We start from the raw sequence: 13,762 nt of genomic DNA, 5'->3' as shown, positions 1-13,762 counted from the left end.
GTCTCTACACCCCTGGGAGAAGTGCAAATTGGGTCAGCTGTTTCCTATCAGGTAAAAATTAATGAAATGTGTACTAAAACAAGACTAGTATTACTGTTCTTACATTTTCTTCAAAACAAAGCCCTGGAAAAGTGTCAAGTAGCAACACACAGCCCATATTCTGTTTAACTTAGGAAATAATATAGCAGGAATTGTACAACCAACTATTTTGAAATCTTTAATGCGAGAAATGAGTCGTTCAACATGCACTCTGTGTCTTGCTATTTTGTCAGTTAGTGCAAGATCTGCCTGAGACAACTGTTTGTCTGCTGAGGCAAAAGGTGGTATGTTTAAGGACAGACCAAGGGCATTTATCTCATCCTTGATTGTAAACCCTTTGTCTGCCATGACACCGTCACCATTCTGAATGTAACCAATGTCCTTCAGTTGTTGTATGGTTTCATAAAAACCACTTGCTTTTGTAATGGCCTTGTCTGATATTGATCCTGTGAATAATTCTGATGTGAACATGAAAGACCCCCGAGAGTCACAACCTATGAGTGCCTTGAATGTTGTGGTAGACTTATAATCGCTATATAGTTGGCATTGCACACCATGGGCCCAGGGGGATTCTGTTTTTAATTCTGTTCCATCAATAATAATTAATGTTGTAGGGAAATTAGCTTTGAAGTCTTTTGGCATGTTGTCTATTATAGTTTGTCTGTGTGGCCAGATAGAAACAGTGCACAGCTTAAGATAAATAATGTCAATCCAAGTGTTAAATACTATACCAGCTGACTGTTGTGAAATGCCGAACCGTGTTGCTAGATCGAACAGACCAAAGTTTTGTCTTAGTCTGCACATAGTCAGGAAAAGTCCATTTTCTGCTGACATTTCTCTAATGTCATTTCTGTTTTCATCATAAGTCAAAGTCTCCCTCTTTGGCAAGAGAAATGTAAATAGTGACATGAAACGGACTAGTGTAAGTCCTGTATAATATACACACAGATTTTTTTTGCTGTTCTTCTCAGATTCAACAACAGCATCAATACCAAACAGTTTTCGTTTCTGTTCTTTCTGTAGCTCAGTTTCTAAATTTTCCACTTTTGCTTGTAAGCGACTGATTTCAGTTTTTGCCATTTCCAACTCTGCAGTCACTGCAAGCATATCCAGCGGCGAAATCCCTGAAAACAAAAAATAAAAAAGGACTAAATATGTATATATAGACAAATGTATATAATGTGATGATACTGCTCTTTTGTTTCCGACAAGGAACTTGAAGGCAGATGCGACAGCGGTCATGCAACAGTGTGGCAACACCTGTGTCACAAATAACCCACCAGTGGATCTTCCAGAAAGATATAAAGCGTTGAAAGACCTTAATATTTGTGAAGATCCTGTGGAACTGGAAGCTCGAACCAGAGAACAGAGTAAATGTGCTGAGTGGTTTGAGGCAAGAAAAAAAAGGCTTACAGCCTCAAATTTCCATCGAGTTATGGTCAGGAAAGCAAAGGTCACACACAAGTTTTTAGAGTCAATTTTTGACGCTAACTCTGTTTCAGCCCCTTCACTGGATTACGGGCGAAGAAACGAGCCCTTAGCAAAATCAAAATATTTACAGACTCATCAGGACCGGCACTTGCATGAGTGTGGCTTTGTGGTCAGTAATCACTTTCCCTTCATAGGTGCTTCACCCGACGGCAAAGTATGTGACGGTGGCCGATCAGGTCTAATAGAAATAAAGTGTCCGTATACCGCTCGAAATTCCACCATTCTGGATGCCTGCATGCTACCCAATTTTTGCCTAGAAATGCAACCCAGTGGCTCTGCTCAGCTGAAGAAGACACACATGTACTATGCTCAGGTTCAAGGTCAACTTATGATCACAGGATGTGATTTTTGTGATTTTATTGTTTTCACCCACAAGGATCTACATGTAGAAAGAGTGTGGCCAGACAAAGTATTTATGTCATCCATGTTAGAAGTTTTAGCTGCTTTCTATCAAGATCATGCTGTGCCTTATTTACAAAACATGTAGGAACTGGTTATCCTCACTTACAATGTTCATCTGTTTGCACCTCTATCCCTTTGTCTGCATCATTGTTTTCTGCAGCATCGTAGGTATCCCTGTAAATAATTCAGAACATTCACTGTGAACTAGATGGTATCCCTGTAAACAATTGAAACAACAAAAGTGATTCTGTTTCTGTTTGATGTTCATGTTTGTGGAAAATGTGAATTGTGACACATGATAAATAATAAAATAACTTTTAATCAGCACTGTGTTATGGATGTGTATATAATTGTGTGTACTAACAAGCTCTCTGCTCTAATCGATGGTCTCTTGTCTTTGCTGTCCTGCCTACTTGCACTTTCCGATGCTCTTTTTCGTGCGCGCCTAGCTTTATGCACTCGCGCTCCGTCTGCTGGTGTCGGATAAGGATGGGACGCTGTTGGCCCATCCCCGCCGACAAAATGCTAATAAATAAATAAATAATAAGCAATAAGTATTATTGCTTTGCTTTAAGTATTAAAGCAAATTTATAATACTTACACCAGCACACACTCCCTTGTTCTTATTGATCCTACGAAGGTTGAGCTGCTCGTGTGGTCGCGCACAAGCTTTGATCCAAGCCCGGCATTCTGCACCTGATTTTGGAAATCGGTGAATTTTCCCACCACAAATACGATTAGGGTATCTGACATCACCAGTACAGATACCCCACTGGCAATGGAGAACCATTATTTTTTTATTATTTTTCGATTATTAACTCGAAAACTTTATGCCGGTATGCTAGCACAGCGGTAGTATAGCACTACATTAGCTTGTGTTTGTGAGACTTCTTCGAACGTTGTAGCCACTCTATGACGTAGAATGGGCATCAGCCAATGAAAAGCGGCCCCTCTGGTAAGGTCCATGGAGGACATCCACACTCTGCCCAGCCAGAGGGAAGAGAAAGTAGAGATAAGTCTCTATGAGCGGTTATCACCAGGTGGAGATAAATGATGAGGGATGAGGGTTTAAGGCGATGCTGAGGCTGCAGCTGTCTGCTGGACAACTTCATGCATTCTAGCAGAAGTTGATCTGGGCTCACGTTAGAAACAGGTGAGGTGCAGCAGCGCCTCTGTCCTCCCTGCAGGCAGAGACAGGTTGTTGGTCTCCCTGTGTGAACGGGGAGAGGCGGAGGATAGCAGCCGGTCGCTGTGTGCAGAGCAGCAGCCTCACCGGCTCTCTCTGCCGTCTTTCTAGAGGCTTTTTAGAGCCCAGATAAGCAGGTTGATGTTCAGAAAGCAGCCTGAGAGACTGCAGCTCACTGAATTTATAAACCACTTTAGAAAAAGCTAGCAGGCTTGGCAACAGAGCCAGAAAGCTTTTCACACCATGAGCGTAGCTGTTAGCTTTTAGCTGTTAACTGATAGCTGTTAGCTTTTAGCTGATAGCTGTTACCTGTTAGCTGATAGCTGTTAGCTTTTAGCTGTTAGCTGATAGCTGTTAGCTGATAGCTGTTACCTGTTAGCTGTTAGCTTTTAGCTGTTAGCTGATAGCTGTTAGCTGATAGCTGTCAGCTTTTAGCTGTTAGCTGATAGCTGTTACCTGTTAGCTGATAGCTGTTAGCTTTTAGCTGTTAGCTGATAGCTGTTAGCTGATAGCTGTTAGTTGATAGCTGTTACCTGTTAGCTGATAGCTGTTAGCTGATAGCTTTTAGCTGTTAGCTGATAGCTGTTAGCTTTTAGCTGTTAGCTGATAGCTGTTAGCTTTTAGCTGTTAGCTGATAGCTGTTACCTGTTAGCTGATAGCTGTTAGCTTTTAGCTGTTAGCTGATAGCTGTTAGCTGATAGCTGTTACCTGTTAGCTGTTAGCTTTTAGCTGTTAGCTGATAGCTGTTAGCTGATAGCTGTCAGCTTTTAGCTGTTAGCTGATAGCTGTTACCTGTTAGCTGATAGCTGTTAGCTTTTAGCTGTTAGCTGATAGCTGTTAGCTGATAGCTGTTAGTTGATAGCTGTTACCTGTTAGCTGATAGCTGTTAGCTGATAGCTTTTAGCTGTTAGCTGATAGCTGTTAGCTTTTAGCTGTTAGCTGATAGCTGTTAGCTTTTAGCTGTTAGCTGATAGCTGTTACCTGTTAGCTGATAGCTGATAGCTGTTAGCTGTTAGCTGTTAGCTGATAGCTGTTACCTGTTAGCTGTTAGCTGATAGCTGTTACCTGTTAGCTGTTAGCTGTTAGCTGATAGCTGTTACCTGTTAGCAGCTTGGTGGTAAACACATGGAGGACACGCGGACATTGTTACACTTTTTACCCTCAGAGGCTTCAGTTATTAACAGCGAGCTCCTTAGTTACCATCTAGCACTAGATGCTGGTCCAGAGACTTAAACTGGCGGCTGCTGCCAGAACCGTCTGAAGGAAAATGTGGATGGAGAAGTCTGAAAGGAAATGTCCCTGTGGGGCTCCCGTACTGCAGACCAGCCTGCTTCTTCTCCCTGCAGATGTTCTTTCCTTCCTTCTCAGATCCTTCTGCACAGCCCTCAGCTGATCTAAAGGCTCCTTCTTCTCCTTGAGGAGCGCCTTTAGATCAGGGAGGAATGCTGGAGGACCACCGTATCTTCATGAGGGTTCGGTGTTGTCCACACAGAAGCTGATGCAGTGATGCTGCCATGTTCTCCGCTTGAGGAGCACAGAGCTCTTCTCCTCCAACCATCTCTTCACCAGGTATGTATCCAGGCTGGAGGTGAAGGTACGGCTCCTTCAGCAGACCACAGTATAAATAGGACCAACCAAAGGCTGCTGTTGTACTCAGCTCTTTATTCAGCATTATAATGATACCAGCTAGCAGCAGGTCACCCTGATTACTGTCACACAGACTCTGAAGGTGCGTCTGGCTCCGGGATGGCGAACATGGGCAGCAGGTTTCTGTTTTCCACCAGGAACTTCAGAGCGCTGCTCCTCAGGGCCGCGCGTCTCTCTGGGTCACTGCCACTGACCTGAGGAAGAACGTCTGAGTCTTCCTCCTCATCCTCCTCATCCTCAGCATCAGCATCCTGCAGACAGGTGGAGAAAAAATGATGAAGAACGAGAGAATCACAGAAGAGAGGCTGAAGCTTCATGGGGACGTTAGTGAAGACGGTTTCCTGGAGAGATTCATGTCGGAGTTTTGGAACAAACCGACTTAAAAAAACTTCTGTACCGACACAGAAGGTGTCGACCACCAGGAGGGGGGGGGGTGATTGGTTCTCCAAATAACGCTGTAGCCAATCAGAGTGAAGCCAGCTAGTAGAGCTGCATATCAGTGCTGCAGCCACAGCTTTAACTGAGGACCGTCTGATTTCTAGAACCTGCATCTGCAGCAACATCAGCTACACGGAACAGTTCATCCTGTCACCTTTAATAAAATCATGCAGACGGTTCAGGCTGAGGAGCAGAGGAAGATCTGCAGGGATGAAAACAATAAACCTAACAGACAGGGGAGCCATGAAGACGGCCTCCTGAGGCCTCCTCAGACCTCCTCAGGCCTCCTCAGACCTCCTCAGACCTCCTCTGACCTCCTCAGACCTCCTCAGACCTCCTCAGACCTCCTCTGACCTCCTCAGACCTCAGACCTCCTCAGACCTCCTCAGACCTCCTCAGGCCTCCTCAGACCTCCTCAGACCTCCTCAGACCTCCTCTGACCTCCTCAGACCTCAGACCTCCACCAGCTCATTCAACAGGCGGTGAAGAGGAGGAACCTTGGGACAGGAAGGAATATCAGGAAAATATGAACCTTCTGATTGAGGGACATCGTCTCCAGGGCCGTCTGATGGAAGTCGGGGAACCTGTCGTGGAAAACAGGCAGACAGCTGCTCCGTCTGAGGAAACTGGAAGAGAAAGATTGAGGAAAACATGGAGACACGGTTAAACCCTGAGCCATCATGGGCTGTGACACCCGGTACAGAACCGGACCCAACAGGCGACCCAGTGGTCCAGGCGGCTGGAGGGGCTGAAGCCACTGAGAGCCTTGAATCCCAGCAGGAGAACCATCAGCATCCCTGCTGCCTGGTTCTGAAGTGGCTGGAACTTCTGAGCTTCTGTCAGGACCAGAAAGCAGAACATCATCTGTTTCAGGGATCTTTAGTCCAATAATCAGGCCATCAGCAGAACTCTGGAGAACCTGACTGCATATGAGGAGCTGATTGGTTCAGGTGTGTTGGACCAGAACTGCAGACCCCTGATGTATTCTCCAGGTTCTGGACCGGGTCAGCCGTACTCTGGACATGATTAAATGTGTTTCTGGGACATTTTACCGTCGTTTTTAGGACTTCAGTTTGAATCCAGTACGGTTCTGATGTTTCGGATCTGAAGGCTTCATGGCACAGCTGGAGGATTTCTCCCCGCATGCTGACAGCTAAAACGTCTGTTTAACAGGCGGTTCTGACCCAGAAGGTCCGACTGCTTGTTGGGTTAGCCCAGGTTAAAACAAGGCGGTCGGGTTTAGAAAGCAGGATGCAGCGTTTGTCTCAGTCAGGAGTCAGAGATCCTGCTGCTGACTTCCTGCAGCGCCGCACAGACACACTGCATGAAGAGATTAGGAGGCGGGGCCACAGGCCGGCGTGTCTGGGGCCATTTGGCCTGAAGTCTCAGAAGCAGGTCACCTGCTGTCAGACAAACATCCAGGAAGACAAAGAGCGGCCTGAGATGCTGCTGCTGCAGCGTCAGCAGACTTCATTTACAGTCATCTGGTAGAGAAATGCTGCGGCTGAAATCAAAGTGGGTCGTTCTCACTCTCTGCCTTCACTTAGTATTAAAAAGAAGGACACGTCATTTAATGTGTTCTGCACGGTAAACAACAGACGTACCGGCAACACCAGAACAATGCAGCAAACGTCTGCAGACAGAGAACTAAAGTAGATCTGCTGCTCCACACCATCATTTCTGAGAACATCTGCTGTCACTGAAGGATCCAGCAGCTGCAGAACAATCACAGCTGAACGCCTGAATCAGCTTTTATGAACCGACGTTAGAAAGACTCTGAAGAACCCAGTTTGGTTCTGAGAGGTCCAAACTCAGTAAACCGAGAGTTTAAGTAAAACCTTCAATCACAAAGTTGAGGAGCAGAGCTCACAAAGATGGATGGATGAATAATGGATGATGGATGGATGGATGAATGATGGATGGATGGATGATGAATGATAGATGAATGGATGATGGATGGATGGATGGATGATGGAGGATGGATGGATGATGGAGGATGGATGGATGGAAGGATGGATGATGAATGATAGATGGATGGATGGATGGATGATGAATGATAGATGGATGGATGATGGATGGATGGATGATGGATGATGAATGATAGATGGATGGATGGATGGATGGAGGATGGATGGATGGAAGGATGGATGATGAATGATAGATGGATGGATGGATGGAGGATGGATGATGAATGATAGATGGATGGATGATGGATGGATGGATGATGGATGATGAATGATAGATGGATGGATGGATGGATGGATGGATGGAGGATGGATGGATGGAAGGATGGATGATGAATGATAGATGGATGGATGATGGATGGATGGATGATGGATGATGAATGATAGATGGATGGATGGATGGAGGATGGATGGATGGAAGGATGGATGATGAATGATAGATGGATGATGGATGGATGGATGGATGAATCATTTTTATCATGTTGGTTTTTAGTAGAAAAGGTGATTTTTATCTCAAACTGCTGATTAGTGAAAATCTCCCATAAATCCTGGTTCTGATGCGGTTCTGGTGCGGCTCTGGTGCGGCTCTGGTGCTGTCCAGAGGCGGTGGACTCTTACCTGTGTGTAACCCATACCTGCAGAGCCGCTGCTGACCCACCTGTGCAGGTCGGGGACCAGGGCGAGCCGGCAGTGGAGCAGCAGCTCGCCCAGCAGCTCCTGGTGCTTCCCAAACAGGTTCAGGTAGTTGGAGACGGGGAGGGGCTTCAGGGACAGACAGGTGAGGCCCTCCACCAGCTCCACATGGCTCAGGTGGATACAGAAGTAGTTCCCCGTCTCTGCTGCTCCGCTCACAACCCCGCCGTCCTGGATCAACAGAACCTGTTTCAGCAGAACCACAGAACACCTGGACCTCCACAGAACACTCAGGCTGGACTCACAGGCTGCACACGAGGACCCGTCTGGAAGGAGGGAGACACTTTGGTCACATGCAGGAAGTGATGTCCACCAGGAAGTGTCCCTCCTGAAAGACAGAGGGACAGCTGACAGACGTCCACAGGGCTGGACGATAATTCAGTAACCACATTTATCGATAGAAAAAACGGGTCAATAAAAAGTTCAATAGAATAAAAGTTTTCCTTCCTTGTGTATTCTAGCATGTAGGTTAATATTACATCATTACATCCTCCCAGCCAATCACAACACAGACCCTGGAGCCAGGCTCCTCCCCCTTCACAGAGGTCAGAGAGCACACGTTCTTTTTTCTTTCTTAAAAAGTTGCAGTTTTGGTAAAAGTTGGTTGAATAAAGGGTTGAGTTTGAATTCAGTCGCTAAGCAACAGCATAAAATGTCCAGGGCTGATTTTAATGTGTTGATAATTATCGATCTGATATCATTTCTATTTTATCAATATGCTCTTTTTCTACATGGTCCAGCCTTAATGGTTGTGTTTTCTGACTGCCAGCAGCTAAAAGGTTGGATCTGATGTAGAGATGCTGATAATCCAGCGTCAGAGCGGCTCTACCAGCCTGACAGAGCAGAGCAGAGCTGAAGCTGAAGCTGAAGCTGAAGCTGCTGAAGCAGACAATGGCAGCCAGCGTCCTCCACCAACAGCAAAGCTAATGGACTCAGATAACAGGCGGTGATGTGGCGCTGCAAAGGTCACGCGTGTCCCTGCTTCACAGAAGGCCAGCCCAGAGTGGCTGTTGTGCTGCTGGAAGCTGCAGAGCGGCCTTGGTCTGCTCAACAATGCGCGGGACTCAGCGAGCGCCGCTGTGACACGTGGGCGGAAGGCTGAGAGCGTGTTTGTGTAAAGAAACACTTTCACTGAGAGAGAAAACAGCAGCACAGAAACTCTGAACATGTTCTGGAGCCTGAGAGGAAGAACCTGAGCCGGGCAGCAGGACGGACCTTGGATCTTGGGTTGTTTGTAAAGTGGGATGAGAAGATCCGTCTGGGATGGAGGATCCTTTGGCGCCGCCTGGGTGGGATCGAGGCGGGACAGCAGCACGGCGGCCAGATCCTGGCCCACCTCCTTGGAGTTGAAGTTGGCGTGGGTCCATTCATCTGAGTGGTATCTGCAGGAGAACTTGGTGAGGGGCCCGGCAGCGTAAATGGAGGCGTCGCTGGTCAGGAAGCGGCTGTTTATCACCAGTCTGCCGTCGAAGGGCAGGAAGCAGGTTCTGATGCTGTGGAAGCTGTCGTAGTCCACGCCTTTATTGTGAAGGTTGAGGAACACCTGAGAGGAGAGATCCATCAGAGCTCACCTCATTGGTCAGTTTCATTTACTGTGACCCTGGATCTGACGCTTAAATAAAAACAAGCTGAAAAATCAACACTCAACAGAAGATTCTGGTTTCCAGTTGATAAAAACCAACATTTAGTTAATCAGAAAAGGAAAATATCACATCAGACCAATAAAAAGATGATTTTAATCCAGAAATCTGGACCTACTGAACAGCATCTACGTAGTTTCTGCTCCCAGTACCGGGTCTGGATCAGTGCAGCGCAGCATGGAGGAGATCAGCCTGTGGTTCTGCTGAGGTGTTCTGGAAGCTGTTACTGTTCTAGATGATCTGTGTTAAAATCCTTTCTAATGGTCTGACGTAATCATCCAAATTAACCAAAATAAACACTTAAAATGTCTTCTTTGTGTTGACTGAGTCTATGTAACATATAAAGGCTGGTTCACACAACAATATTTTAAAATAGTCGGATGATTTTCAAAGCCTGAGGGCACCATATGTAATGATGAGACAATCGTAGATAAAACAGGTTTGCTCGTACTGTGACATCCGGTCAGACAGCAAGCACAGCACACCAGACACGAAAAGATTTAAGTCGGGATCATTCAGATGTCAGAAACGTTCAGAGTAAATAAACTTGGATGATGAGGAACAAAACCCAATGAAGTTTGTGGATTCATTTAACAGGGAAAAACATAAAAAACAGGTATTGTTTAAAGAGTGTAGACGAACCACGGCTCTATGTTTGCTGCACTGTGACATGGAGGGGAGCTGTTTTTTGTCAGGGTTTCCCTCACTGCGCTTTCTCATTGGCTACACGACACATTCAAAAGGTCACTAACACTAGCTAACAGCAGCTAACAGTAGCTAATGGCAGCTAACAGCAGCTATAGCAGCCAACAGTATCTAGTAGAAACTAATAGCAGCTATAGCAGCCAACGGTAGCTAGTAGCAGTTAACAGTAGCTAATAGCAGCTAACAGCAGCTATATCAGCCAGCAGTAGCTAATAGCAGCTAACAGTAGCTAATAGCAGCTAACAGCAGCTATATCAGCCAGCAGTAGCTAATAGCAGCTAACAGTAGCTAATAGCAGCTAACAGCAGCTATATCAGCCAGCAGTAGCTAGTAGCAGCTAACAAATCTTGTTTTTAAGACTAACCTTGACAGTCAAATAAAGGGCACATTGAAGTCTAGTTTTTATCATTTGAGAAAAATAGCAAAAATAAAAGCCATCCTTAAAGGAAACAGTTGGAAACAGTAATTTCATCGTGGTTGGATTACTGTAATTGCCTTTATTTCAGAATCAGCCAGTCATCACTTGCTCGTCTGCAGCAAAATGCTGTAGCACGTCTTTTAATGGGAACGTGTAAAAGGGAGCATATTACTCTGGTCCTGGCATCCCTTCATTCGCTTTTGTTCGTTTTTAAAGTCTTAGATAACTTGGCCCCGCCCTACTTGGTAGAGCTTCTGTACCGCTACACCCCCAACCAGTCTCTAAGGTCCGCTAACCACTTAGTCCCAGTGGTTCCCAGCTCAAAGCAGAAGCTTAGGGGAGACAGGGCCTTCTCTATTTGGGCCCCAATAGAGAAGGCCCCCTCATTTTCCATTATAAAAACTTACTTTTATTCACTGGCCTTAAAACCAAGTGAGATTTGATTTGACTTAATTTTTACTGGTGTGGTTTTTATCTGTATTTGCATTGTTTTATTGTGTTTTGTAGCAAGTTTCTTAATTTATTGTTGTGTGCTTAGTTTTTCCAGTTTATCACTTGGTATCATTTTATTGTTTTTAATATTCAGCACTTTGTGTCAGCTGTGGCTGGTTATAAAGCGCTTTATAAATAAAGTTGATGATGATGAACAGTAGCTAATAGCGACTACTAGCAGCTAACAATAGCTAACAGTAGCTAATAGCGACTAATAGTAGCTAACAGTAGCTAATAGCAACTAATAGCAGCTAACAAAAGCTAACAGTAGCTAACAACAGCTAACAGTAGCTAATAGCGACTAATAGTAGCTAACAAAAGCTAACAGTAGCTAACAACAGCTAACAGTAGCTAATAGCGACTAATAGCAGCTAACAATAGCTAACAGCAGCTAACAGTAGCTAACAACAGCTGACAGTAGCTAATAGCGACTAATAGCAGCTAACAAAAGCTAACAGTAGCTAACAACAGCTAACAGTAGCTAATAGCGACTAATAGCAGCTAACAATAGCTAACAGCAGCTAACAGTAGCTAACAACAGCTAACAGTAGCTAACAGTAACCAGGAGCAGTCAACAGTCGCTAATAACAGCTAATAATAGCTAACAGTCGCTAATATCAGCTACCAGTAAATAATTGCCACTAATGGTATAGGGTGACCAGATTTCTGGAGAGAGTCCCCATTTTGGATGATCTGTCCCTGACAAAGGCTGTCCCTGGAACTGTCCCAGATTTTAGTGAATCATGATGGAGTAAAAAAGTTTAACGCAGCAAGAGGTATTTACCCGGTCCTGCTGCTGTCCCGATGTAGTAGAAGAGCTGAGTCGAAGGCACCTTCCATGCCCATGATTATAGAAATCTGGTCACCTTATAATAGTAGCTAACGGCAGCTATTAGCCTGAGCTAAGGTGAACTGAGGCCTGTTCTCAGCAGGTGATGATCTCACACAGATCACAAATCTGAAAACCTCAGGCTGAAAACAGAAAACAGCAGCACAGAAACTAACAGAAGAGATGGAAATGGGAAAAATGCCCAAACAATTCAGTCTCTTCTAAACACAGGGAGCTTCAAGCAAGGTCAATTACCATCCGCCAGGCGAATTCAGCACTACCAGATCCACCAGATTTGTTTGGTCACTCAACACTTTCGTTTTGGTTTAAATTTGTGCTGTAGAAACAAGAATGGGCTGAAAAAAAGCCAGATCCTGTCTAAAAGACTTAAGACAAGAACTTACTCCACATTTCAGTCGCAGAAGCTCTGAGTCGGTGGTGAAAATGACGGAGCTGATCGGGTCAGGCTGCTCTCCATCATTTATCTGAGCCAGGATGCAGTTCTGGTGGACCTGGACCTCAGCCTTCCTCATGGCCGCCTCCACGGCCCGCTCCACAGAGGGTTCTGGGAAGCAGGACACGCCGGGCTCTGAGGGAGGGAGGATCAGATGGATGCGAGATCCACGGATACCAAGGCTGAGCAGCGTCTGGACGGTGATGTAGACATCCAGGCTGTTTCCGTAAACGATGGCGTTATCTGCGATCAGATTCAACAAGGAGGCAACGTGGATCTCTGCAACATTTACACATCTTGGAGGTCAAACTTTTAAGGAAAAAAACTGAAGGCAGATTTTAATCTGATCATTCTCACGTTGAATCAAGAAGGAATAACTTAGCAATACTCTAAATTCAACACTGCTTTACAGCTTAGAGCAAGGGTGAGCAGCAGCGCTGTAAAGAGAACACCCGCCCCACTGGCCATGCCTGGTTCAGGAGGAACCAACACACTGAGGGTGTTGGCGGTTTCTGTCCACTGTCCTGCATCCAAGTTTCATCGTAACAGATCTATTATTATTCACATTTTCTACAAATTAAACGTTTTTGCTTCCAGCTGCATTGATGTGTTGGAAGCTGCTGTAATCCTCCCTCACTGCAGCAGAAACAGACTCTTTACTCAGACTGAATCCATCTGAGACAAACACATTTACATGCACTCTGTGGTTCCTTTTAGTGCTTATGGTGAAATATGGAAATAAACATGCTATCTCGGAGTGTCTGCTGTTGTAATTTGCATTTATTAATGGTTTTCCTTCATGACTTGGATCAGCCAATTAGTGAGAATAAAAGCCGTACTCTCGATGGCAGCACAATTCCTTCAGAGAGCAGATTAATTTTGCTTAATGACGCTGTGTATCTCGCTGCCTCTCACACACTGATCTGATAATGGAAAATGGATGGAAAAGGGCCGACCTGATTCACAGAGATGAAAGATTTCTCTGCAGCTAATTAGCTGCTAATTATACCGGAGCACTTCAGCGCTGACTGGCTGAGTGATGACACGCTGCTACAGATTCATTTTAGGTGCTAGTGCGGCTGGAGGAGGGGGTTCACTTACCCTGCAGATCCACAAAGTTGTCACAGAGCCAGCGGCGGGCGGCCATGCCGTCATGGAGGTCACTGATGGTGAAGAGGTTGGAGGGGACGGGCCCTTTGTATCTTCGCTCAGACACCTCGGGGTCCAGCTGGCTGTTAGTGACAGGCTGGGTAACATCCACACCAGTGGGACAGGGTACCTGCAGCAGCATCAGATCATTGTTCACATTTCAGAAGACTGCAACAAGTGTTCAAAACTGGAACACCAGTAACCAGTGGTTGTCT

The 13,762-nt window shown here is 45.5% G+C and overlaps 1 protein-coding gene across 2 annotated transcripts in view; it reads right to left on the bottom strand.

The window, feature by feature from the left end:
* Nucleotides 1-4,767: 4,767 nt before the first annotated feature.
* The window catches only part of cfap61 (cilia and flagella associated protein 61), a 44,967-nt gene continuing 35,972 nt past the window's right edge, over nt 4,768-13,762 (bottom strand). For both annotated transcript variants that reach the window (XM_036130594.1, XM_036130593.1), the window contains 7 exons: nt 13,500-13,677; nt 12,349-12,641; nt 9,076-9,403; nt 8,106-8,188; nt 7,826-8,031; nt 5,736-5,829; nt 4,768-5,016 (listed from right to left, as the gene is read on the bottom strand). In XM_036130594.1, the coding sequence (XP_035986487.1) occupies nt 4,831-5,016; nt 5,736-5,829; nt 7,826-8,031; nt 8,106-8,188; nt 9,076-9,403; nt 12,349-12,641; nt 13,500-13,677 (1,368 nt within the window). In that variant the 3' untranslated portion in view covers nt 4,768-4,830. The remainder of the gene's footprint in view (nt 5,017-5,735; nt 5,830-7,825; nt 8,032-8,105; nt 8,189-9,075; nt 9,404-12,348; nt 12,642-13,499; nt 13,678-13,762) is intronic.

Source organism: Fundulus heteroclitus, unplaced genomic scaffold, assembly GCF_011125445.2.
Source record: "Fundulus heteroclitus isolate FHET01 unplaced genomic scaffold, MU-UCD_Fhet_4.1 scaffold_36, whole genome shotgun sequence".
In the NCBI taxonomy this organism is placed as follows: domain Eukaryota; kingdom Metazoa; phylum Chordata; class Actinopteri; order Cyprinodontiformes; family Fundulidae; genus Fundulus; species Fundulus heteroclitus.
Note: the sequence above shows the minus strand (reverse complement) of the source record. Positions and strands in the feature narration are given on the sequence as shown.